The sequence below is a fragment of the Bos grunniens genome, chromosome 10 (assembly GCF_055505025.1).
Source record: "Bos grunniens cultivar Pamir isolate PY7600 chromosome 10, Bosgru_T2T1.0, whole genome shotgun sequence".
NCBI lineage: Eukaryota > Metazoa > Chordata > Mammalia > Artiodactyla > Bovidae > Bos > Bos grunniens.
This window is the reverse complement of record NC_141174.1, coordinates 56,636,838-56,663,350: the sequence shown is the minus strand read 5'-3', so window position 1 is coordinate 56,663,350 and position 26,513 is coordinate 56,636,838. Positions and strand designations below refer to the sequence as shown.

General features: G+C 41.6%; 1 protein-coding gene across 10 annotated transcripts in view; it reads right to left on the bottom strand.

Annotated features, from left to right (window-relative positions):
• The window catches only part of APH1B (aph-1B gamma-secretase subunit), a 57,194-nt gene extending 32,037 nt beyond the window's left edge, over positions 1-25,157 (bottom strand). For 2 of the 10 annotated variants that reach the window (XR_015134721.1, XM_086321378.1), the window contains exons 1-4: positions 24,855-25,151; positions 22,523-22,693; positions 15,781-15,851; positions 14,561-14,683 (exon numbers count right to left, since the gene is read on the bottom strand). Coding sequence is in view for 9 of the 10 variants with exons in the window: in XM_086321378.1 (XP_086177504.1) it covers positions 14,561-14,683; positions 15,781-15,851; positions 22,523-22,693; positions 24,855-24,967 (478 nt within the window). In the remaining variant the exon portion in view is untranslated. Of the gene's footprint in view, positions 1-9,453; positions 11,373-12,534; positions 13,087-14,560; positions 14,684-15,780; positions 15,852-22,522; positions 22,694-24,105 lie in introns of those variants that run through there. The other 8 variants (XM_086321384.1, XM_086321386.1, XM_086321385.1 and 5 more) reach the window with 8 other exon arrangements.
• Positions 25,158-26,513: the final 1,356 nt, after the last annotated feature.

Here is a 26,513-nt window from a genome sequence, read left to right as displayed (position 1 = left end):
TGGTCCCATCACTTCATGGCAAATACACGGGGAAACAGTGACAGACTTTATATTTGGAGCCAGACAGGGAAATAGTGGCTGATCTTATTTTTGGGGGCTCCAAAATCACTGCAGATGGTGACTGCAGCCATGAAAGTAAAAGACGCTTGCTCTCTGGAAGAAAAGTTATGACCAACCTAAACAGCATATTAAGAAGCAGAGACATTACTTTGCCAACAAAGGTCCGTCTAGTCAAGGCTATGGTTTTTCCAGTGGTCAGGTATGGAATTGAGAACTGGACTATAAAGAAAGATGAGTGCCAAAGAATTGACGGTTTTGAACTGTGGTGTTGGAGAAGACTCTTGAGAGTCCCTTGGACTGCAAGGAGATCCAAGCAGTCAATCCTAAAGGAAATCAGTCCTGAATATTCATTGGAAGGACTGATGCTGAAGCTGAAACTCCAATACTTTGGCCACCTGATGCAAAGAACTGACTCACTGGAAAAGACCCTGATTCTGGGAAATATTGAAGGCAGGAAGAGAAGGGGACAACAGAGGATGAGATGGTTGAATGGCATCACCTACTCAATGGACACGCTGCTGCTGCTAAGTCGGTTCAGTCGTGTCCGACTCTGTGCGACCCCATAGACGGCAGCCTACCAGGCTCCCCTGTCCTCGGGATTCTCCAGGCAAGAATACTGGAGTGAGTTGCCATTTCCTTCTCCAATGCATCAAAGTGAAAAGTCAAAATGAAGTCGCTCAGTCGTGTCCGACTCTTAGCGACCTCATGGACTGCAGCCTACCAGGCTCCTCCATCCATGGGATTTTCCAGGCAAGAGTACTGGAGTGGGGTGCCATTGCCTTCTCCTCAATGGACATGAGTTGGAGTAAATTCCGGGAGTTGGTGATGGACAGGGAGGCCTGGTATATGCTGCGGTTCATGGGGTCGCAAAGAATCAGACATGACTGAGTGACTGAATTGAACTGAGTTTCTATTATTAGATGGCTTCTATGGTCATAAGCCTTTACTATTACAATGTGCTGCTTAGATTACTGGGATTTGTTTTTCCTAATTGGTTAGAGGTCCAACAGAAACTGAGACCTGAATATCTAAAATGATTCTGTCATATACATGTAGCTAGAGCTACATACACACTATTTTGATACTTCTCTATAGTAAATGGAATTAACTACAATTAGAAATGAAGATTTGTTAATAGTATCACTAGGGTACTGTCTGGAGAAGGTGATGGCACCCCACTCCAGTGCTCTTGCCTGGACAATCCCACGGGCGGAGGAGCCTGGTAGGCTGCAGTCCATCGGGTCTCGAAGAGTCGGACACGACTGAGCGACTTCACTTTTAATTTTCACTTTCATGCACTGGAGAAGGAAATGGCAACCCACTCCAGTGTTCTTGCCTGGAGAATCCCAGGGACGGGGGAGCCTGGTGGGCTGCCATCTAAGGGGTCGCACAGAGTCGGACACGACTGAAGCAACTTAGCAGCAGCAGCAGCAGCAGGGTACTGTCTTTTATTTACTAAACCTTTCTCATGTCATGTTCCTAAAGATACAAAATTCTAAAAGTCCTTCAATGAATCAATGAATCTAATTCTAAAATTTAGCTTTTTTTTTTTTGCCTTACCACACAACACGCAGGATCTTAGTTCCCCAACTAGGGACTGAACCCAGGAAACCTGCAGTGGAAGCTCAGAGTCCTAACCACTGGACCACCAGGGAATCCCCATTGCTTTGTTCTAATACTCTTAAAAGTTAAAAAAAATTTCAAGACTTTCCTGGTGGTCCAGTGGCTAAGACTATGCGCTCCCAATGCAGGGGGCCCCGGGTTCAATCCCTGATCAGGGAACTAGATCCCACATGACACCACTAAAGGTCCTGATGCCACAGTGACGATTGAAGATCCTGAGTGCTGCAAATAAGACCTGGCACAGCCAAATTAAATATTTTTTTTTAACGAAAAAATACTTTTCTAAGTTAACTATAAGAATATCAAAATTATGTGCTTTTATAATCCAGATTAATAAAAAGAGCTTCCGTAATTTCTAATATTTGGGAACATCAATCAGAAAGCTGAAGAGTGCTAAGAAGTATTGTACATCTGTTTGTGAAACTATAGCTTTCTAGTTTTGTTTTGTTTTTAGCTTGCTAGTTTGATAATGGACTTCCTCTTCTAATAACCTTTTACACATTCTCTTGGTAGAGAATGTTTCAATCCAACCTATTTCTAAAGAAAATGTTTCAGTGTTATCTCTAAGAGGCTACATTTACTATTTGGTTCATCAATCCTTGCTGAACACAGCCCAAGCTTTCCAGCACACAAACTCATAACTATCTTCATTTTCATGCTTGTCCCTCTCTCCCTCATTCCCAGTATCTACTTTTCTGTCCTTACAGACAACAGCCTAATATAGCTACTGATTCTAATACTAGCATGGAAACAGCTATCTGGCTTCCCCTGCCAACTTCAGAGAATGTCTATAACCAGGCTAGAGAGCGCCACAGGCTGCTGCTGCTGGGTGGTGGCAACAACAGGCAGAGGAGGACTTCCCAAAGCCAAGGCTCAAACTCAGCTGCCCAGAGCCACGGTGTGATTACTAAAGGGCTCCTGATTTCTCTTCCCCAGTAAGAGAAGGGTCTGGCGCATCAAGGTTCTGCAAAGTGACAGCCTCTCCTCTTTCCTTCCTGGTTGCAGAAACTCGCCAGATCCTGGAGAGATCTCTAGTGACCTAGCCCAAGTCAGACCCCAGAACACATCTAGTGCTTTTGAAAATGCTTTTCCAGTAATAAGGATTTAACTTTACATTTTTGCTTTAAAAACTGTAACAGAATTCTGTTATCTAGTTTATTGTAATATAAATGTACATTTATTACTAACCAAGTAACATTCTCCCACATTAAAATAAGACATTTTGAACGCCATCTCATATAGCCATAAGAAAGGCATAGTACTAGCCCTTAATACCAACCAGATCAAAAAGAAAATGTCCTGAAAGCAATCTGAATATAAACAATATAACACTATGAAATATCATTTCAGATTTATGAAAATGCTCCTGAAGGACATTCACGAGCTGAACAGACTGCCAAGGAAACAATGTTATGCTGACAAGCCCCAGAGCAGATGGTGACAAATGATGAAATTCTCTCCTCCAATCAGTGTGGAGAGTCAGCGTTGGGAAGCCCCTTAAATGCTGTCTGATCCAGTCCCCTGTGCAATGAAAAAGCAGATCCCACACAGGGTCCACTTCCAATTACTCCCAGTTTAGAAGCTTATTTCATCACAACAGTCACTATGGGAAAGTCTCTTCTCAAACTGAACCCAAATCTGGCCTTTTAATTTGGTGAATCTCAAGTGGGGTGATTTTGCCCCCAGAGGTCACCTGTCAATGTCTGTAGACATTTTTGGTTGCCACACTGCGGGTGGGGTACTTCTGGCTTCTAGTAGACAGAAGCCAGGGATGCTGTTGAACATCCTACAATACACAAGACAGCCCCCGCCACCGCCCCAACAAAGAACTCCAAAGACCAATAGTAACAAGGCTGAGAAATCTTTTACCAGCTCCTGCTTCTTAAGAAGCCTAGGAAGGTTCTTTGAAGAACCAAAAGTCAACTCTTTTTTCCCATATGTGGCACATTAAAAATACCTGAAACTCCCTGTTATAGCTCAACTATTGTCACAAAAATGCTGCATAAGAAACCACGCCAAACTCACTGGCCAGAGCTGCCATTGGCACGTAGGGTGTAAGGCAGTGCTTATAGGAACCTGGGGTACAAGTTCCTAATTCAGTGTGTGTGGGCTCTCAGGGTTCTATTAATACTTTGCATGTTGTAAAGCAATTATCCTTTGATTAAAAATAAATTAATTTAAAAAATACTTTGTATGACTGCTTCACTGACTTCATGAAATTAACTAGGACCTTCCCACATCTGATATTGCCCTGGAATGGCTGCAGGTTTACCTTACCCACCATCAGGTTTATCTTTTCTTAAAATGCTTGCTCCAAACCAGCTCTCAAACTTCCACTCCTAAAGCCATATCTAAAGCAAAACCGAGCCCATAAGAACCTGGATGGAGATTTAAATGGAAGTTAGAGGTAACATTTGCAGTTGGATTAGATGTGACTTAATGAAAAAACAGGAGAATCAGGATTACTCCAAGCTTTTGGGCCTGAGCAACAGGAAGGATGGAAGTGCTTCAGCTGAGATGAGGGAGACCACAGAGGTACTCCGCTCTAAAGACGCTGTCCCTCTGTCTTCTGTCCTCCAGAAATGCTTGTAGGTCCAGGATACTGTAAATCATTGTTTCGGTGAATGTAAGGAGAAAGTCCCCTGAGAAATGGAAAAACAGCCTACCATTTGAAACAAGGCACTTCAATCTCAAGATAGAAACATTCAAGAAGATCTTTGTAAATGAAAATATTCAAGTAAATGTTTGGCTAAGAACTTGAGAATGAAAAAGATGGTAAAATCTGATAGCTCCGTCTCTTAAAATAAACCTCAAGCTTGATTAATCCCTTAAAAGAACCATGAAGATTTCCAAACATCTATGCATGTAAGAAAAGCGGTTTGGGGAAACTGAGCTAAAACCTGTTCCAGGAATAGTGTTGGAAAACTTCAGATAACACCAATGAGACGTGTTGCAACGTGAACAATTCCCTCAGAAACCGAGCCATGCAGCCACCCCGAGGGGAACAGGGTGGTTCTCTCTAGCAGAGCAGGGGAGAGGGAGAAGATGAACTGGTAGAAGCGGTTCCAGTGCTGATGAGAATCCTTGGTGAGATGTGAGCACAGAGCAGGTCAGTAAATGCCAGGGGCCCAGCCATGGCGCTGCAGAGGATCAGGAAGGCCAGGCTCATCAATAAAGCTGAAGACAGGATTTTTTTTTCTCCTTGCAAATTATTAATATTGGGTGTCATGGGTAAATTAATATTCCTATAGAACTAAATGAAGGAAGATACTACGCTGAATGATATTTTTAAAAAAAAGACTACTTTTTCCCAATGCAAATCATCTTTACAGGGTACTATCATGGCTGGTCATCGTGGCTATGAAAAAAAACTCTGTAAGATTCATTGAAGAAAAAGACACTAAACACACACCAAATAAATAAATGTTTATTTATTCATAGCACCAAATGTTAAAGGCAGCAGTAGATAAAGAAAATAAGGACCAATTCACATGTGAGGATGACACAGACCTCAGACTTCTCTGGTGGCCCAGTGGCTAAGATTTCCAATGCAAAGGGCCAAGGTTCGATCCCTGGTCAGGAAACTAGATCCCACATGCTGCCCACTAAAGATCCTGGCATGCTGCAATGAAGACTGAAGATCCTACATGCCACAACTAAGACCAGACACAGCCAAATAAATAAATAAAAGAGGATATAAGGCCTGGAGAGACAGAAGCACAAGGCTTCAGGCTGCTTGAGCTGCAAAGGGGTCAGCAGGGCCTCTTCCCAGCCACGGGAGCAAGGAGACGTCAGTGTCTCAGAAGGTTACCGGGGACACCCGTGGAAGAGCCGCAGGCTGTGGCATTCTTTCAGCCACTCTCTGACGCAATTCACTGAACTGCCTGTCTGTGCTCTGCCGTCTATGGGGTTGCACAGAGTCGGACACGACTGAAGCGACTTAGCAGCAGCAGCAGCTCTCCCTGAAGATGGCCACCTGGGCTCCGCACACTTGATAATGTATCACAGGCTACTAGAGCCTGCAACAGGCCAAGGCTTGGGGAGAGGAAATTTACAAAGTATAACCTTAACATTTTCAGTTATTTGAGCAACTTGAAGGAAAGACTATTGCACTACTGATGTAAAGAAAGCACAGAATGAAAATACATCTTTGGTGACAAAGCCAATGACAGTATATGAAGTATCCTTGTATCACCAGCAGAGACAGTTGGGATCATTTATTATAATTAAGACTCTAACAAATTCAGAAAAAGATAAGAATTGCAGATTAAGCTTTATAGTCAATTACTTTCTCTGTATCATTAATAATGTAATAGTTCCTCTACCACTTTGGAATTGGTAGTTATTAGATAGTTTTTGGACAAGGCAATGGCACCCCACTCCAGTACTCTTGCCTGGAAAATCCATGGACGGAGGAGCCTGGTGGGATGCTGTCCATGGGGTCGAGAAGAGTCGGACACGACTGAGAGACTTCACTTTCACTTTTCACTTTCATGCACTGGAGAAGGAAATGGCAACCTACTCCAGTGTTCTTGCCTGGAGAATCCCAGGGAGCCTGGTGGGCTGCCGTCTCTGGGGTCGCACAGAGTCAGACACGACTGAAGCGACTTAGCAGCAGCAGCAGCAGAGATAGTTTTGCACACCAAGTGCTTTCACTTAAAAGTCTAAACATTTAACAAACTGCCACATTATAGAGATTATACTCAAAATACTGTGGGGATAAAAGTAAAATGAATTAAAAAAAAAAACTCACTGGGTTTCAACAAGAAAGATTTACTCTCATGCTCATTTGTCTAGAGGATGACTATGCTTTGGCTGATCAAGTGAGCCCAGGCTCAGCTGGACAGCTCTGTTACTAGTACAGCTGGGTTGGCTTGTCACTGCAGGCTGGGCCCAGGTCTGCTTTATACACGCTCATTCTGTGGTCCAGGCTAAAGGGGCATTAACTACGGGGCATGTTCTCTGGTCCATGACCCAGATCCGAAGAGGGCAGAACCAACCATGCAAGTGCTTTTTAAGTCACTGACTTATATCCAGTTAGTGACTTACATTACATTAGCCATTTGGCCAATTCGTGTCACAGGACTGAGGTCAAAGTCAGCGATAGGCAAGCACAATCTAGTCATCATAAGGCAATGGAAGGATGTGGATGTATAATTTTACTACAGCAGAATGACAAATTTGGACAAAAATGGAATCTCCCACATTCCCTTTCATTTTTCTTTAAGCTCAATATTCCTCTGCCCTTCAGTCATACAGCTTCTAGGTTTTTCACCATACGAATGATGTTCTTCTACACCAACTTTAGTGCTTCAGTATTCCTATTAAATCACAATGCTCAGAACTGAACACAAGGACTTCCCTAGTGGCCCAGTGGTTGAGAATCTGCCTGCCAATGCGGGAAACACAGGTTCAATCCCTGGTCTGGAAATGTTACACACACTGAGTGGGCCAACTAAGCCCATGTGCCACAACTACCGAGCCCTAACTGCTGAAGCTGGTGCTCTGCAACAAGAGAAGCCACTGCCATGAGAAGCTCACACACCACAGCTAGAGTAGCCTCCACTGGCCACTACTAGAGAAAGTCCGTGCTCAGTATCAAAGACCCAGCACAGCCAGAAATAAGCAAATATAATTACTTTGAAGAAATAAAAAAGAACTGAACATGATACTTCACATGCGATCTGACCCGTACTGACTTCTCCAAATAAAAGGTTTAGTAGCTAAAAAGTTGAAAATCTCACCTAGACAAGAGCACTGCCAAGAAAATATAATGTAAATGAAATGACTTAGGGAAGTTTTAAAAATAAAACATCAGATATTCTTACTGAGTAATTAATACATTTTTCTTCTAAATCATAAGGGAGCCGATTCAGACTGATGAACCCAGATACCACATAAATCAGAGGAATTATCCTTTCTCTAAATGCTATGCTTCAAGAACCAAATTCTCTACCCTTAGGCCATTTTATAGTTTATAAAGCACTTAAATATATGCTAATTTCATTTAATTCTTTATAACCCGGAGCTAGGTATTATTTTTGCCTCTGATGAAAGATGAGGAAATTGAAGGCTGGACGGAAGTCCAGTACTTCTGTACCCATGAACACTGTCTGTCTTACCTCCGGGACTACTAGGAAGACTGCTTCCCTCTGCCTGGAACACTCCTTCCCAACACCCAGCTTGCTATGCCAGCGTACCTACTATTCATCCTTTAACTTTCTACTGACAGCACTTCCTCCATAAGCAATGCCTACCTTTCCTTTTTTTTCAAAAAATATTTATGAGTTCATCTAGAAACAAAGAACTCCACAAAGTGCTGGGGATACTGCAGGAAACAAGGCAGAGTCTTTGCCCTTTTATGGCTGAGCATCCAGTTGGGGTGAAAGACACAAATAACTACACAGTTGACTAATTACCTACAAATATGGTAAGTATTACAAAGGAGAAGCACTGATACAATGAGTGGGTGAGAGCTGTTGTGTGCATTCATGGCTCTTCCTCATCACAGTACTTAGCGCACTTTGTTACCATCAGTTGTTTGTCTTTATTCCCCACTGTGAGTGGAAAGTATATACAGACTGGGCTGTTGAATAAAAATATTTATTTATGGAATGAGAGATTAAATGATCAAAGGACTTGCCTAAAATACTAAATTAATGAGCCAGGATATGACTTGAACTTAAGACTCAATTCCCATATCTTGCCTCTATACAGAATTTCTAAGAAATGGTAATGATTCTAATAAAAGTTAATGTTAGCCTGCTACACAACTACAAACAAAAAGAATTAACTTATAATACATTTAATTTATAAACTATGCTTAGTTGCTACATGACAACCTATGTACATACAGGTATCACATAGTATATAACTTGTACTAACAGATACACTAATTAGATCTCATAGTCTTTTTTATTCTGGTTATTACTTAGCCATTTGTAATGGAGTACAGTAAAGAGCCTCTTGAGGAAAGTGAAAGAAGAGAGTGAAAAAGTTGGCTTAAAGCTCAACATTCAGAAAACTAAGATCATGGCATCTGGTCCCATCACTTCATGGCAAATAGATGGGGAAACAGTGGAAACAGTGACAGACTATTTTTTTGGGCTCCAAAATCACTGCAGATGGTGACTGCAGCCATGAAATTAAAAGACGCTTACTCCTTGGAAGGAAAATTATGATCAACTTAGACAGCATATTAAAAAGCAGAAACATTACTTTGCTAATGAAGGTCTGTCTAATCAAGGCTATGGTTTTTCCAATAGTCATGTATGGATGTGAGAGTTGGACCATAAACAAAGTTGAGCTCCAAAGAATTGATGCTTTTGAACTGTGGTGTTGGAGAAGACTCTTGAGAGTCCCTTGGACTACAAGGAGATCCAACCAGTCCATCCTAAAGGAAATCAATACTGAATAATCATTGCAAGGACTGATGCTGAAGTTGAAACTCCATTACTTCGGCCACCTGATGCAAAGAACTGACTCATCTGAGAAGACCCTGATGCTGGGAAAGACTGAAGGCAGGAGGAGAAGGGGACAACAGAGGATGAGATGGTTGGATGGCATCACCAACTCAATGGATATGAGTTTGAGTAAACTCCAGGAGTTGGTGAAGGACAGGGAGACCTGGTGTGCTGCAGTCCATGGGGTCGCAAAGAGTTGGACACGACTGAATGACTGAACTAAACTGAAACTAAATGAAAAATTTTAAATGATCTCATGCTTAAATACATGGTAATAGCAGCAAATAATACATACAATAAACACAAATACAAGCAAATTTGAGATTATATTCTTAAATGCAATAAGCAATTTCTTAAATGTATAATTCAAAATTTATGCTCCAAAGAATGATGTTATAACAAATAAACTCTAGCACATGATAAAGTAACAGGTATTCCTGACTCTATAGGTACACATTCATAGTATGGTCAGCCTGCTATCCTAACTTAGCTAAAGATATTCAGTTCAGTTCAGTTACTCAGTCATGTCCAACTCTTTGCGACCCCATGAACCGCAGCACACCAGGCTTCCCTGTCCATCACCAACTCCCGGAGTCCACCCAAACCCATGTACGTTGAGTCGGTGACGCCATCAAACCATTTCATCCTGTCGTCCCCTTTTCCTCCTGCTCCCAATTCCTCCCAGTATCCGGGTCTTTTCCAATGAGTCAGCTCTTAGCATCAGGTGGCCAAAGTATTGGAGTTTCAGCTTCAACATCAGTCCTTCCAATGAACACCCAGGACTGATCTCCTTTAGGATGGACTGCTTGGATCTCCTTGCAGTCCAAAGGACTCTGAAGAGTCTTCTCCAACACCACAGTTCAAAAGCATCAATTCTTCAGCGCTTAGCTTTCTTTATAGTCCAACTCTCACATCCATACACGACCACAGGAAAAGCCATAGCCTTGACTAGACGAACCTTTGTTGGCAAAGTAACATCTCTGCTTTTGAGTAAGCGTCTTTTAATTTCATGGCTGAAATCACCATCTGCAGTGATTTTGGAGCCAAGAAAAATAAAGTCAGCTACTGTTTCCCCATCTATTTGCCATGAAGTGATGGGACTGGATGCCATGATCTTAGTTTTCTGAATGTTGAGCTTTACGCCAACTTTTTCACTCTCCTCTTTCTCTTTCATCAAGGGACTTTTTAGTTCCTCTTCACTTTCTGCCATAAGGGTGGTGTCATCTGCATATCTGAGGTCATTGATATTTCTCCCAGCAATCTTGATTCCAACTTGTGCTTCATCCAGCCCAGCGTTTCTCATGATGTACTCTGCATATAAGTTAAATAAGCAGGGTGACAATATACAGCCTTGATGTACTCCTTTTCCTATTTGGAACCAGACTATTGTTCCATGTCCGGTTCTAACTGTTGCTTCCTCACCTGCATACAGATTTCTCAAGAAGGAGGTCAGGTGGTCTGGTGGGCCCATCTCTTTCAGAATTTTCCACAGTTTATTGTGATCCACACAGTCAAAGGCTTTGGCATAGTCAATAAAGCAGAAATAGATGTTTTTCTGGAACTCTCTTGCTTTTTCGATGATCCAGCGAATGTTGGCAATTTGATCTCTGGTTTCTCTGCCATTTCAGCTTGAATATCTGGAACTTCATGGTTCATGTATTGCTGAAGCCTGGCTTGGAGAATTTTAAGCATCACTTTACTACCGTGTGAGATGAGTGCAATTGTGCGGTAGTTTGAGCATTCTTTGGCATTGCCTTTCTTTGGCATTGGAATGAAAACTGACCTTTTCCAGTCCTGTGGCCACTGATAAGTTTTCCAAATTTGCTGGCATATTGAGTGCAGCACTTTCACCGCATCATCTTTCAGGATTTGAAAAAGCTCAACTGGAATTCTATCACCTCCATTAGCTCTGCTCGTAGTGATGCTTCCTAAGGCCCACTTGAGTTCACATTCCAGGATGTCTGGCTCTAGGTCAGTGATCACACCATCGTGATTATCTGGGTCATGAAGATCTTTTTTGTACAGTTCTTCTGTGTATTCTTGCCACCTCTAAAGATATTATCTAAAGATATTATAACACTTTTTTTCTTGAATTTACAGAAGTCACACATACTATCACCAAATTGCTGCACATTTTTTACTTTCTTCTAAAAGAATCTTTTTAAGTCAATCTTGCAAAAACAGCCTAGCTCTCTAAAGGGAATTAGCGCCATCTAGTGACAGAAGCTGGTAGAAAAATAAATTTCATTAGGAGACTGTTATTTGAGAAGCAAAGAAGAAAACTGCTTATGTAGCAGTATAATACACTGATTTAGAAAAATACAGAAAACTCTAGCACCCCCTCCTGGCTATGTTTTATTAATTTATATTGGATTCTAACAGATTTTAGCTACTTGTACTCCAGTTCTAAAAAAATACTAAGACTCCTTATTACGATCATTTTTTTACGTTGTCAGAAATATTCTAGTTATGGGATGTTTAAAAGGAAGATAATTTGCTCTGTTAGAGGCACGACTAAATCAGTATGACCCACTGTACTAACATACTTTCCTTTCCCTTAACTTGCAGCCAGATGTGAAGGGCCTTGACTTTATCCTGCAGGCCTTGAAAAGCCCTTACCTAGTTTTACACAGGGAAGATTTATTTGGGGACAGTATAAAGGATGGATACCTATAGAAAGTGTGTTGAGGAAAGACTAACCAGGTGGGGGTTAATGGTAGTAATCTAGACAGGAGGTAACAAGGCCTAAACCGAAATGATGAACAAGAGTCCACTGGGTTAGAGGATCACTGTAACATGCAGGATATCTGTCAACTTTTTACTGCAGCAATTTTTTAAATTCGGTTATACCTCATCTTATCCTGGAGAAGGAAATGGCAACCCACTCCAGTATTCTTGCCTGGGAAATTCTGTGGACAAAGGAGCCTGGCGGGCTACAGTCTATGGGGTCGCAGAGAGTCCAGCGTCACTGAGCGACTAACACTTTCATCTTATATCTTTTCTGTTATTACTTCAAACTGCCTTGACGAGATTAATCACTTTTTGGGGGGGTCTTATTCCCCCTCCAAAATGATAAGCTCCTTGAAGACAAATTACTTTTATAAAGATGTTAAAGATGATTTAATTAAAAGAATCTGTGCATGGGGTCATTTATTTCAATGATATAGCTTATGAAGACAAAAAAAATACAGTGGTGTTTTAGAAAACTATTTTTTGATAGATTCTTGTGTAATTTAGGAGAGATTTTATACTAATTATGTACACTACCAACTCTTAAACGTGTGATCATTGTATCACGGGGACAATATTCATCTGGTGGATGAAAAAGCAGTTTGAAATATATTGGCTTTTTTTTATAGGCATCTTTGGATAAAGGTGAACTCAACTATTTTTTTTTTTTAAAGAATACAGTACAGTTTATTTTTAAATGTTCAAAAGCAAGAAGACTAAATATATTTTTTCAGATACACACATGAAGGTAAAACTTCCAGGTTTTAGCATCAAAGTAAAACATCTGTACATGTTAAAAACCTAACATCTGTACATGTTAAAAACCTAACTTTCAGACCTGGCTAACCCAGGGACTGAACACCACAAAATCAGGGCCGCAGTTTCCTGTGGGGGAGGAGTGGGGAGGAGCAAGGGACTCTAAGTTCCTGCTCATGTTCCAGTTCTTAAGAAACAAGGAAGATGGGTTGTTACAGTTGCAATTTTAGATATGGTACACACATTTTTTAGATAAGTGACATTACCTCACATTAAATAAGAACTGTTTTCCTTCCTCTCAATTTCAAGATTAAATTATACTTTCCATCCCCAAAAGCAGCCAAGATGACAAACTATAAAGATTAGTCCTTACACTGCCAATAAATAAAAACAAAAACAACACAGGCAGAACACTTTGACTGAAATCACAGCAAGATCCTCTATGACTGACCTCCTAGAGTAATGGAAATAAAAACAAAAATAAACAAATGGGACCTAATTAAGTTTTTGCACAATGACAGAAACTACAAGCAAAGTGAAAAGAAAACCCTCAGAATAGGAGAAAATAATAGCAAATGAAACACGGACAAAAGATTAATCTCCAAAATATACAAGCAGCTCGTGCAACTCATATCAGAAAAACAACCCAATCAAAAAGTTGGGCAGAAGACCTAAACAAACATTTCTCCAAAGAAGACATACAGATGGCTAATAAGCACATGAAAAGATGCTCAACATTGCTCGTTATTAGAGAAATGCAAATCAAAACTACAATAACGTATCATCTCACACCAGTCAGAACAGTCATCATCAAAAAGTCTACAAACAATTAATGCTGGAGAGGGTGTGGAGAAAAGGGAACTTTCTTGCACTGTTGGTGGGAATGCAAAGTGATATGGCCACTATGGAGAACAGTGTGGAGATTCCTTAAAAAACTAGGAATAAAACTACCATATGACCCAGAAATCCCACTCCTGGGAAATCATAATTGAAAAAGACACATGTACCCCAATGTTCACTGCAGCACTATTTACAATAGCTAGGACATGGAAGCACCTAGAGGTCCAACAGGTGAAAGGATAAAGAAGTTGTGGTCCATATACACAATGGAATAGTACTCAGCTATAAAAAGGAACTCATGTGAGTCAGTTCTAATAAGGTTGATGAACCTAGAGCCTCAGAAATAGAGTGAAGAAAGTCAGAAAGAGAAAGACAAATATTGTATATTAACACATATATGTGGAATCTAGAAAGATGGTACTGATGATTCTATTTGCAGGGCAGCAAAAGAGGTGCACACAGAAAGAATAGACTTTTGGTCCCAGTCAGGGAGGGAGCAGGTAGGAGGCTTGAGAGAGCAGTACTGAAACGTACATTACCACATGTGAAACAGCCAGTGGGGACATGCTACATGATGCAGGAAACCCACTCTGTGACAACACAGAGGGGTGGGGTGGGGAGGGAGGTGGGAAGGAGGTTTAAGAGGGAGGGGACATGTGTATGCCTGTGGCTGTTTCATGCTTAAGTATGGCAGAAACCATCACAATATTGTAAAGTAATTGTCCTCCAATTAAAAATAAAATGTTAAAAATAATAAATAAAAATAATGCTGTTAGAAAAAATCAAAAAAGCATGTAGCTAGTGCCTGAACCCTAACCCTATAAAAATTCACTTATATCAACTATACAGCAAAATTATTAGTATAGTAACAGAAAAATGAATTTTATACAAGCTAAATCCACTCTAAAATTCAAAAATACCTTAACTGTAATTCTTACTTTCCTAGGTCTCTTTCATCACAGTGTCTAACAGTACCTTGCCTTTAGAAGGTACAACATAAATTTCTATTCACTGGAATTCCTAAACCAGGGAATTCCACTAGGGATGACCATAGACCAGAAGTCTGAACATTCAAACCAGACACATACCTGAATATAGGAAGAACTGGGGAGGGTCTCCATGAATGCCCACCGTGCCTGGTCCCAAGGAGTCAGACAGGGTATTTACAAAGGAAAATACGCCACTCATGATTCCAAAGCCCAGGCCAGAAACTAAAGAGGAAGGAAAACACTGTTAAACCTTATTCACACTATGATTTCTCTTCAAATCACATCCCCAAGGACTGGGGGACACTATTTTGCTGAAGGAAAAAGGGTGCACAGACTGTTGGAGAAGCAGTGGGAAGTTGTCTCAGAAAAGGCAAGTGTTTGGCAAAATGATGAACTGGGGTGGAGGCGTGGGGGAATGGACAGTGAAATGTAGCAGAGAAATGAAAAATGAAAGAGATCCAAGAAGGCTCTGAAGTGACAGGCGAGACAGAAGGATATGATATTAAAGCTCTGACTTTAATTCATGATAACAGAGTCTACAGAATTAATTTTGATGCAATTGAGCTTGAGGGGTGACTGCATTGTAAAGAGGGATCCCTCAGTCAAGCTGGGTGACTCAATTTAGGAACCTAGATCCAACCTTTAAACCATAATTCTGAAAGAAAAGTACGAAAAGGTATTAACTGTATTAATATGAAGAGTTTTCCCAGTACAAATTCATGGAATCAACCCAGAGAGGGTAATAGTAACATCACTTGGAAATTGTTAACGGAGTGTATACATGTTAATAAAAACCTAACTGTCAAATTTGGTTAATAGTTAATGGACACACAGATAAGAGTCAATTGAAATCACTTTCCTTTATAAAAGGGCTCTGCTACTACTGCTAAGTTGCTTCAGTCGTGTCCCACTCTCTGTGACCCCATAGACAGCAGCCTACCAGGCTCCTCCATCCCTGGGATTCTCCAGGCAAGAACACTGGAGTGGGTTGCCATTTCCTTCTCCAATGCATGAAAGTGAAAAATGAAAGTGAAGTTGCTCAGTCATGTCTGACTCTTTGTGACCCCATGGACTACAGCCCACCAGGCTCCTCCGTCCATGGGATTTTCCAGGCAAGAGTACTGGAGTGGGGTGCCATTGCCTTCTCCATATAAAAGGGCTCTAGAAAGCAAAAAAAAAAAAAAAAATACACCAATAGGTCAATGCAGTAATACTACTAGAAACCCACAAAGCTATAAAAGATAAAAATGGCTTTTAGGTCAAGTTTTTTTTTTTTTTTTTTTTTTTTATCTTTACAACACTATGCAGCTCTAACTTACCATAAGCCAGCAATCTCATAGAGGGTGCTTTCTCATATGGGTTTATAGTCTTCAAACCCTCACTGGCTTTTCTAAAATAAAAACACACATATAATTTTTTTAAAGTAGTATATCAGAAAAACACATAAGGTATCTTAAAATTCAGATACTTAATGAGGTTTTTGATCAGATTATACTCTAAATCTAAAATCCATTTAAATGAGTACAACAAAGCTTCAAATAACTAAAATCAACCAAAATTTCCAATCAACTTTTGCCTTTTATCTGACATTCACAAAGAATAGGAAAAATAATATAAGTAAACAAGCCATCAGTATTGGGTTTAATAAGGGGGAAAAAAAGCAATACTTATGACTAAGCTTGTGTGTTAAGTGACTTCAGTCATATCTGACTCTGTGCGACCCTATGTACTATAGCCCGCCAGGCTCCTCTGTCCAGGATGCTCCAAGCAATAATACTGGAGTGGGTTGCACCACCCAAGGACTGAACTTTCATTTCTTATTCTCCTGTACTGGCAGGTGATTCTTTACCACTAGCACCACCATGACTAAGCTTCAGTATCAGTTCACTCACTCAGTTGTGTCCAACTCTTTGCAACCCCATGGACTGCAGCACGCCAGGCCTTCCTGTCCATCACCAACTTGAGGAGTTTACTCAAACTCATGTCCATTGAGTCAGTGATGCCATCCAACCATCTCATCCTCTGTCATCCCCTTCTCCTCCCGCCTTCAATCTTTCCCAGCAGCAGGCTCTTTTCAAATGAGTCATTTCTTTGCATCAGGTGGCCAAAATATTGGAGTTTCAGCCTCAACATAAGTTCTTCCAATGAATATTCAGGACTGATTTCCTTTAGGATGGACTGGTTGGATCTCCTTGCAGTCCAAGGGACTCTCAAGAGTCTTCTCCAATACCACAGTTCAAAAGCATCAATTCTTCGGCACTCAGCTTTCTTTATAGTCCAACTCTCACATCCATACATGACCACTGGAAAAACCATAGCCTTGACTAGACAGACCTTTGTTGGCAAAGTAATATCTCTGCTTTTGAATATGCTGTCTAGGTTGGTCATAACTTTTCTTCCAAGGAGCAAGCGTCTTTTAATTTCATGGCTGAAATCACCATCTGCAGTGATTTTGGAGCCCAGAAAAATAAAGTCAGCCACTGTTTCCCCACCTATTTGCCATGAAGTGATGGGACTGGATGCCATGATCTTAGTTTTCTGAATGTTGAGCTTTAAGCCAACTTTTTCTCTCTCCTCTTTCTCTTTCATCAAGAGGCTCTTTAGTTCTTCTTTGCTTTCTGCCATAAGGGTGGTGTCATCTGCATATCTGAGATTATTGATATTTCTCCCAGCAATCTTGATTCCAGCTTGTGCTTCATCCAGCCCAGCGTTTCTCATGATGTACTCTGCATAGAAGTTAAATAAGCAGGGTCGACAGTATACAGCCTTGAAGTACTCCTTTTCCTATTTGGAACCAGTCTGTGTTAGGAAGTACTTAATTCAACATGCCATGGCATCTACCACTCTGAACTGTTCCTCTCCCCAAAGTACTGTATCTTTAATTCCACTTTCTTAGTACTTTGCTGCATTTCTGCCTGGGTTAGACTTATTGTGCCACCCTCCCTTCTACCTTCCACTCCGTAGAACCTGAATGGTACTCATTCCTCAAAGTCTAGTTCAGGCAACAATTGCTCAAAAAAGCCATCTTTACCAATGATTGATAGTCATTCACCCCATCTCTCTCTAGTCTTAGGTTTGTTTGTTGTTCTTATGGGGATCTTTCATGTGGGATCTTAAATCCCTGACCAGGGATCGAACCTGCCGCCCACACTGGAAGCCAGGTCTTAACCACTAGACTACCTCTCCTTAAGGAAGAGTTAAGGAAGTCCCTCTCCTTAACTTTTAAATCCTGTTCACACTGATGGTCTGAACTCTCATATGGATACCTAATCACATGGTCTTCTGATTCTAAAACAGTTCTTTCATATCCCCAATCAGGCTTCAGGGGAGAATAAAATGCTACCTTCAGAAAAGAAGATAAGTGAACACCTGAAAGAACCACTGCTCAGTAAGAAATGATCTTCAGAGTGATTGTATCCAGGCTTCTGTTGTGGACAACCTGCAAACTTACATGAGTCCTGCCCCCCACTCCGCCACAAATGTGTCAGGACTGTGGCCAGGTCAGTTCCACTCTCGTCACTATTACTATCCTTTGTTGGTTAGAAAGTCTGCAACAATATTCCTGACTCAAAGGATATTTAAATTATATTTACCATAAAATACATTTTGTAAAGCTACTAAGGAACCAAACATTTTAGAATGACTTTTCAACAAGTGCTGAAACAAGAGTGAGTGAGGTTAACTCTAAGAGTAGAAAATTAGCCAGAACACAGAACTTATATTCTGGGTTATTGTGTTAATTAAATTTCAAGGTATGCATATTCACTGCAGTGAGCCTATCTCATCACATAAATATAAATATATATTTATATATATTTGCCATATATATATATATTATTTAATGTATTAAACAAGGCAACACAGAATTCAATCAAAATAGTAATATGCATAAAGAAAAATGTCTTTGGGATTTCCCTGGTGGTCCAGTGGTTAAGTAAGACCCAACACTTGTATTACAGGGGGCACAGGTTTGATCTCTGGTCAGGGAACCAAGATCCCACATGCCACACAACAAGACCAAAAAAAAAAAACAAGGAAAAGAAAAATTTGCCATTTCATTTGCCATACTGTGACCACCTTTCTCTGGAACAGTAACCACCTGAAATGCCCAAGTAGCCTATATAAACTCACCTATCACAGGAGTGTTTTGAAAGGCTAATGAATGCTTACAGACCTACATAAGAGCAATAATCTCCATCAACAAACAGATATAATGGTATAATAGAATCAGTAAATTTTGGAAGATTTCTGTTTTATATAAATTGCTCAGTAATGAATAAAAGATTTTTGATATTTAGTATAACAAAGTACTGCTATCACAAATATATTAAGGCTGTAAACTGAAAACTTTTGTAAATGTCCTCCTCCTATGAGGAAGGAAAGGTCTAGTGCACCAACAGTTCTCAGCGCCAATACCAGGAAGTGAAAAAGTAAAAGGCACCGTCATCTGCTTCCAAGTTCCTGATGGAACAACACACAACTGATGACATGAGGGACAGTGATTTTCATTTCACCATTTTACTGAAATGGAAAAATTCTGTTTGCATTTATTATTGTTTCTAAGAACAAAAAAAGAAAAAGCTCAATTTTTTGAAATATAAACTGAAATACCAGCTTTCTTGTTTGCTCTGATTCACTCTACATGTGTGTGTAAGAGAGGGAAAGTACCGCGGAATATGCATGTAAATGCACTATTTTAGAAATTTTTTAAAATAGACTTATGCCTTTTAAAAGGTTATAGCAATGATTATCTTATCACTTCTTCTATAAATGATTTTTAAATTACCAAATCTTTATGGGATCAGCATTATCAGACAACTGAAACTACAAAAGCTTCACTCCAAGCCAAAAACATTCTAGTGTATATTTTAGGCAATACGCAGGACCATAACTTGGATTTTTTTTTCCTTCTAATTAAGCTAGAAAAAACTATCATTTGTGGCCACGTGTCAATTTCTCACAGTGCAATGCTTTGCTAGGCTGAAAGTTACGATTCATTCATTCAAGATGAAGCACTGTTCCTAAGGCCTGAGTCATGAAATAAATTCATATTGAACTACAATGATAAGTGGCCTTCCCTAGTGGCTCACGGTGGTAAAGAGTCTGCCTGCCAATGCAGGAGACGCAAGTTTGATACCCGGGTTGATACCCTGGAGAAGGAAATGGCAACGCACTCCAGTATTCTTGCCTTGAGAATTCCATGGACAGAGAAGCCTTGAAGTCTACAGTCCATGGGGCTACAAAAGAGCTGGACACTACTGAAGTGACTAAACAACAATAAATACTTTGATTCAATTCTATATATATATATATATATATATAAAACTGGTGCAAGCTCTCCACACTTTAATCTTGGCACCAAATTCAGGTAGCAAAAATATTATTGAGGCAGTACTTTAAACTTAAAATTTCAAAACCTACCTTGGCAGTGGAGATAGTTAAAATATTGATTAAACTGAAGTTCTTATATTTAATTTGGTGAAGCCTAAGAGAGCAACTTAAATGTATCTATATAAATGTTAGTCATGAGTAAAGTACATAATTTTCAAACTTGTTTTAACATGTAACTATATAACATCCAACATTTTAAAAATGTGCTAGGAAAATACTTATCATATTCCAAAGGTTTGTTGCAGATCCATTTTGTAAAGGCAAACAAAGGCACCTGTTAATACATATTTGTCCTATTATTTATCTGCAAATCGCCAAAGGTCCTTTTGGAGGACCAAATATGGTTTCCCCAGAAGGCCAAGGAGGTTTCTCTGAATTTCCTGGCCTGAGAGCCTGCAGACTGACAGCAATACTTCCTTCCGCATGTGGTCCTATGCCCTCACTGCCCTCATTAAAAAGGGCAACCCATGGGGAATTCCCTCGCAATCCAGTGGTTAGGACTCCGCACTGTCATTGCCAGGATGCAGGTTCAATCCTTGGTCAGGGAACTAAGATCCCACAAGCAGCACAGCAATAGCCGCCATTCCCCGCCCCCACTCCCCACAAAAAGGCAACTCATGTTGGGCTTGTTGTCTTTTGGAACCTTGGGTTGCTGCTGCTGCTGCTAAGTCACTTCAGTCGTGTCTGACTCTGTGCGGCATAGACGGCAGCCCACCATGCTCCCCCGTCCCTGGGATTCTCCAAGCAAGAACACTGGAATGGGTTGCCATTTCCTTCTTCAATGCATGAAAGTGAAAAGTGAAAGTGAAGTCGCTCAGTCGTGTCCGACTCTTAGTGACCCCATGGACTGCAGCCTACCAGGCTCCTCCGTCCATGGGATTTTCCAGGCAAGAGTACTAGAGCGGGTTGCCACTGGAACCTTGGGTTAGAGCCAATAAAGCTTTGCATTTCAGGAGGAAATCATGAAGAAACACAACAGTAAAGAACAGCAGATACTCAGCCAATTCAGGTAACTGAGGTTGTAGAATCTCAAGACCTAAAGGGTTATTACTAAAGCCAGGACCTATCTATGAAAATCTACTGAAATCAGAAAACGCAAAACCAATGTGAGCCAATGACGATGACGTTAGAGTAAGAAAGTCCAGTACAATTAGAAACTGGCTTAAGAGAAAAGTGCCCTGTCAACGGTGGGAAGGGCCCTGCTTTCTGAACCACTCTGACCACAGCGGGGCACTGTGCTGGGTCCTGGGCACAGGTAAACCCCGGGCATTGCCAAAAAGGGGTGTGTCCACTGACATAAAAGAACAGAGACAGGAAAAGATTTGGAAGTCACATCCCTGTCTTCTAAGGGCCAGGTGAGAAAATGAGGAATGCACAGTCTTGAAAGAGATAAGATGACAACCATGTGAGAGACCGCTTTTGCCTGTGCATGGTAGAGGTGAGACAGAGGGGAGATTTTTATTACCTTACCATATTCTACAGTAAAAATTAAATTTTGGAATGGCAGTTAACTGCTGCATGCCAGAAATATTCAACCATAGCTGAATGTCCATCTCTTAAGGATACTGTAATTCCCATGGAACCTGAAATGTTATCTTTGATTTTTATCTGTTGCTCTTTAATATTTCCAGGAACTAATGGAACTTTCATTTTTAAACCTTTTCTAAGATACTACTTTTGCTTCTAAGCAATGGCTTCCTGGTTTTCTACTCGTGGTTTAAATTGCTTCATTATTAAAATTTCAGTATCTGTTATTAAAAGCATCAAGTAAAAAATACAGAAGCCTTGGCATTTTGACAGGAACAAAGGATCAGAAGCCTATTACAAGAGATGCTATTGAGGTCCTTTCTGTCTTGGTTGCACCCCTGAAAGTCATAAAGTGCTTTAATGAACTCATTTGCAGAAATGAAAAAACAGCACATTTATCAGCCTACTAACTAAGCATTACTACGTAATCAAAGCCAAACTCATGACTGCCGGAAGGAAACTACTGCTCCAAGTTCAAGCTCTGCTTTCAAACAGTGGTTTCACGTGAGCTCCTCATGGATCCTACAGATGACCTGCTTCTTGGCCTAGAAAGGGAACTCACGCCCACTTTTTTTTTTTAATGTATTTTTCTATTACAGACATGAAATCATATGACATTATCACAAAATGAACACCTGTTTCCCCAATACAGTCAAAATTATGGCAAGCATAACTGCCATAAGAATTATCTATTTTAGGTGATGTCAAAGAGAAGCACATATAAATTCTGATTTGGAACAGTTTTTGTACTTATTGTTTCGATGACTTGCTCTACCTTATTTTTCTCTATGGCACTTATCTTGTAATGTATGATATATTTTCTTATTTATTCATTTGTTGTCTCTTTCCACTATAAGGTACCACCACCATGAGACTGTCTTTTAATCATGATGTATCCCCAGTACCCAGAGTAGTGCATGGCATTAAGCAAACTCTCAAGACATATTTTTTGAATGAGTGAAGGAAGGAATGAGGGCCCACAACTCAAAATACTCAATATTTTCAGGCTGGAAGTGTACCATCCCCTGGCTTGGAACTATGTAGGAAGACACGGACCTTCAAATACAACAACATACTAATGTTTCAAATTACTAAATAATAATTCAAAAAAACACTGGGGAAAAAGGTAAACCAAACACTTACTTTAAAAGTTTATAATATGCAAACCGGAACATTTCTTGGATAAGGACTGAGATTAACACTCCAAAAATCAGCAGATATTTCTCTCTTGGTTCATCTTTGTTACCAATAAGGGTTGCTGTCGTGAACCAAATGAGGGAAGAAAACAGCAGAGACACCAACCAGAAGAAAGCTCTGAAAATTGGAGGGGAAAAAAGTTATAAGTGAACAGGATCAAAAATGATTTAAAAGCAGGAAAGAAAAAAGGGACTTCCTTGGTCATCCAGTGGTTAGGACTCTGAGCTTCCAATGCAGGGAGAGCAGGTTAGATTCTTGGTTGGGGAATAAAATCCCACATATCACATGGCAATAATAATAATAAAATGTACAGGCTGCCACATAACACTGAGCACGATTCCATGTGCTATACACAGTTGCTGCTGCTGCTGCTAAGTCGCTTCAGTCGTGTCCAACTCTGTGTGACCCCATAGACGGCAGCCTACCAGGCTCCCCCGTCCCTGGGATTCTCCAGGCAAGAACATTGGAGTGGGTTGTCATTTCCTCCTCCAATGCATGAAAGTGAAGTCGCTCAGTCGTGTCCGGCTTTTCGCGACCCCATGGACTGCAACCCACCAGGCTCCTCCATCCATGGGATTTTCCAGGCAAGAGTACTGGAGTGGGGTGCCATCGCCTTCTCCAAACACAGTAGGTTCTGGTTATTCATTTTAAATATAGCAGTGTGGTTTGGGGGAGAATGGATACGTGTATCCATATGGCTGAGTCCTTTGCTCTTCACCTTAATCTATCACAACATTGTTAACTGGCTACAGCTCAAAACAAAGTAAAAAGTTAAAAATAAATAAAATGTATAGAGCCAAGATATACTGCTTACAGCTGAAAGAATTATAAATAAAATAAATAAAAATAAAACCCTGCTTGAGAATAAAGAGATTTCCTGACAGAAAACGTTCAACTGTTCTTAATTAATGTGCGGTTTCCCTGGTGAAACAAACATGCAGTCCAAGAGGAATTTGAAATTTTTCGTAAAAAAATCACGTTTTTCACTGACCCCTCTTTTTGTAAGTACATCTGAAGACTATTTGCCAAGGACTGTCTGGCTGGAAACTTCGTTATTTGCTAATTAAGCTTCCTAACTAAAGCTGTGTCCACTGATGTGTAAATATTTTTTCCAGGAAAATGTCTATGTCTCTATTAACAGAACAGTTGTTTAAAATCCAGATGTTGAAAGCCTGTGCTCTGATCTAGATCAGTTTCCCACGTCTGGTTTTTACAACATTCCTGTGGAGTTTAATGATTATAACAAGCTTTACAGACCTTCTGCCCAAATCTCTATTGTATTTTGTTTTGTTTTACCTGGCCGCATAGGATCTTAGTTGTGGCCAGCAGGCGTGGTTACCCCAAGGCAGGCATGTCCCATCTTGGTTCTCCAACCAGGATCGAACCAGAGTCCCCTGAACTGAAGGGCAGATTCTTAACCACTGGACCACCAGTGAAGTCCCTCTATATTGGTTTTTAAATGACTCTTGTGATGCAGCACTTTCAATACAGTGAGAGAGGTGAAGAAGTTCAGAAAAGGTGGGACTCACTGGCCTGGCCTGGCCGTTTCTCCTGATGCCAGTTGAGACTCAACAGCACAGAGGGTCATGGGGAAGCTCCAGTAAGAGCTGCCAGATAGGTGAAAACTGGCATTATGATCACATTCGCCACAGGAGTTCGGTATTGACCAAGCTCCTGCAAAGAGATGTACTACAGGTGCCGCGGAGTTTTCACAGGCTTCTACCCCTTGGCCGCATACCTGGATCACCTGGGTCTTTTAAAATAAATTGCGTGTTCTGAATCCCACCCCCTATACATTCCTATTCAGTTGATCACGGGTAGGGGCTGGGCAGGAGTGTGTTTTAAAGCACCTGATCCCCAGGTGCTTAAGGGCTCTTAACTAGCTTGGGATTACAGACGCCTGTTTGAATCTGAGGCGCGCTCTCTCCAAAATAAATCAAAGATGCATATTTGAAGTTATCCACAATTCTTTACACAGTTTTAATGTATGACGAACGCCCACCCACGGACCCTAGGCAGACTACCGAACCAAGCGTCAGAGTTTTCTGAGACCCACGGTGTTAGCTCCTTTACGATGTGAGCTCGCTCTCTGAGGTCGCCGACCCTCGGAGGAGGGCAAGAAGTCCCAGGGAAAGGGGTCTCAGCTCTCCCTCTTCCAACCATTCTCCGCTCTAAAGCCCAACGTGATCAAGAAGTTTGGTGGGGCGCCAGGGATCGCGGGTACCCCCAGCGGGGGAGGGGAGCCGCGGGTCCGGGTTTCCCGGCGCAACCGCCTTACCCAATGATGAGAAAGATGATGCGTAACGGCTCGGTGACGATGGTGAAGATGTAGAGGGCAAGCGCAGGCCCGAAGGCAATGAAGGCGCAGCCGAAGAACACGGCCGCCGTCATGGCGACCGCAGAAGCCGGCCGGGGGGCCTGGCCTGGACCCTGGGGCGCAGAGCGCCGAACCAGCTGTGCACCGGGACGAGGGCGGAGCAGGACCAGGGACTGGAGGCGGGGCGAGAGCAGGGCGCCGCGGAGGGCGAGGGCGTGGTGGGGGCGGGGCGGGGCGCGGCGGTGGGGCGGGCCGCTGCGGAGGGGCGGGGCGGGGCGGGGCAGGTCTGGAGGGGCTGGGGGGCGGGGTGGGCCTCACCGGGCTTCCGCTCTGGAGGCGCTGTTGTTGTTTGCTTACTCAGCCCTCGTCGACTCTGCGAGCCCTTGGACTGCAGCATCAGGCTTCCCTGTCCTTCACCATCTCCCGGAGTTTGCTCAAATTCTTGTCCATTGAGTCGATGATGCCATCCAACTATCTCATCCTCTGTCGCCCCTTCTCCTCTTGCCTTCAATCTTTCCCAGCAGCAGGATGAGCTGGCTCTTCGGATCAGGTGGCCAAAGTATTGGAACTTCAGCTTCAGCATCAGTCCTTCCAATGAATATTCAGGATTGATTTCCTTTAGGGTTGACTGGTTTGATCTGCTTACAGTCCAAGGGACTCTCCAGAGTCTTCTTCAATAACACAGTTTGAAAGCATCAATTCTTTGGTGCTCAGCCTTCTTTATGGTCCAACTCTCACATCCATACATGACTACTGGAAAAACCATAGCTTTGACTATGTGGGCCTTTGTCAGCAAAGTAATGTCTCTGCTTTTTAATGCGCTGTCTAGGTTCCTCACAGCTTTTCTTCCAAGGAGCAAGCATCTTTTAATTTCATGGCTGCAGTCATTTGCAGTGATTCTGGAGCCCAAGAAAATAGTCTGTTGTTTCCCCATCTATTTGCCATGAAGTGATGGTACCGGCTGCCATGATCTTAGTTTTCTGAATGTTGACTTTTAAGCCAGCTTTTTCACTCTCCTTTTTCACTTCCATCAAGAGGCTCTTTAGTTCCTCTTCGCTTTCTGCCATAAGGATGGTGTCATCTGCATATCTGAGGTTATTGATATTTATCCCGGCAATTTTGATGCCAGCTTATGCTTCATCCAGCCCGGCATTTCGCATGATATACACTGCATATGAGTTAAATAAGCAGGGTGACAACATACAGCCTTGACATACTCCTCTCCCAATTTGGAACCAGTCCGTTGTTCCGTGTCCAGTTCTAACATGTCTCAAGGCGTAGTAGCTTCTGATCCAGAGGCAGAGATCGCTGGAGATTTTAAAATCGGAGCAAAGCACTCAGTCCCCTGCTGCCACTAATCGTATACATCAGGCTGGCCAAGGACGCCAGCCGTGAGGTGCCTAAGAGGAGTGGAGGTCCCCAACCCCCTTTGGATCCAGGACAGGGGAAGATTCCCGATCAACTGAAGAACACGCAGGACATAGGCAGGATTCCATTTCTAAACAAAGGAGTCTTTTTTTTAAAGGACATTATGCCATTTGTTGACTGTACAAAACTGTAGCTGGGGTGGCTCTGATGACCCAGGTGATAACCCTCAGACTGTAAAAGGCCCATCTCAGG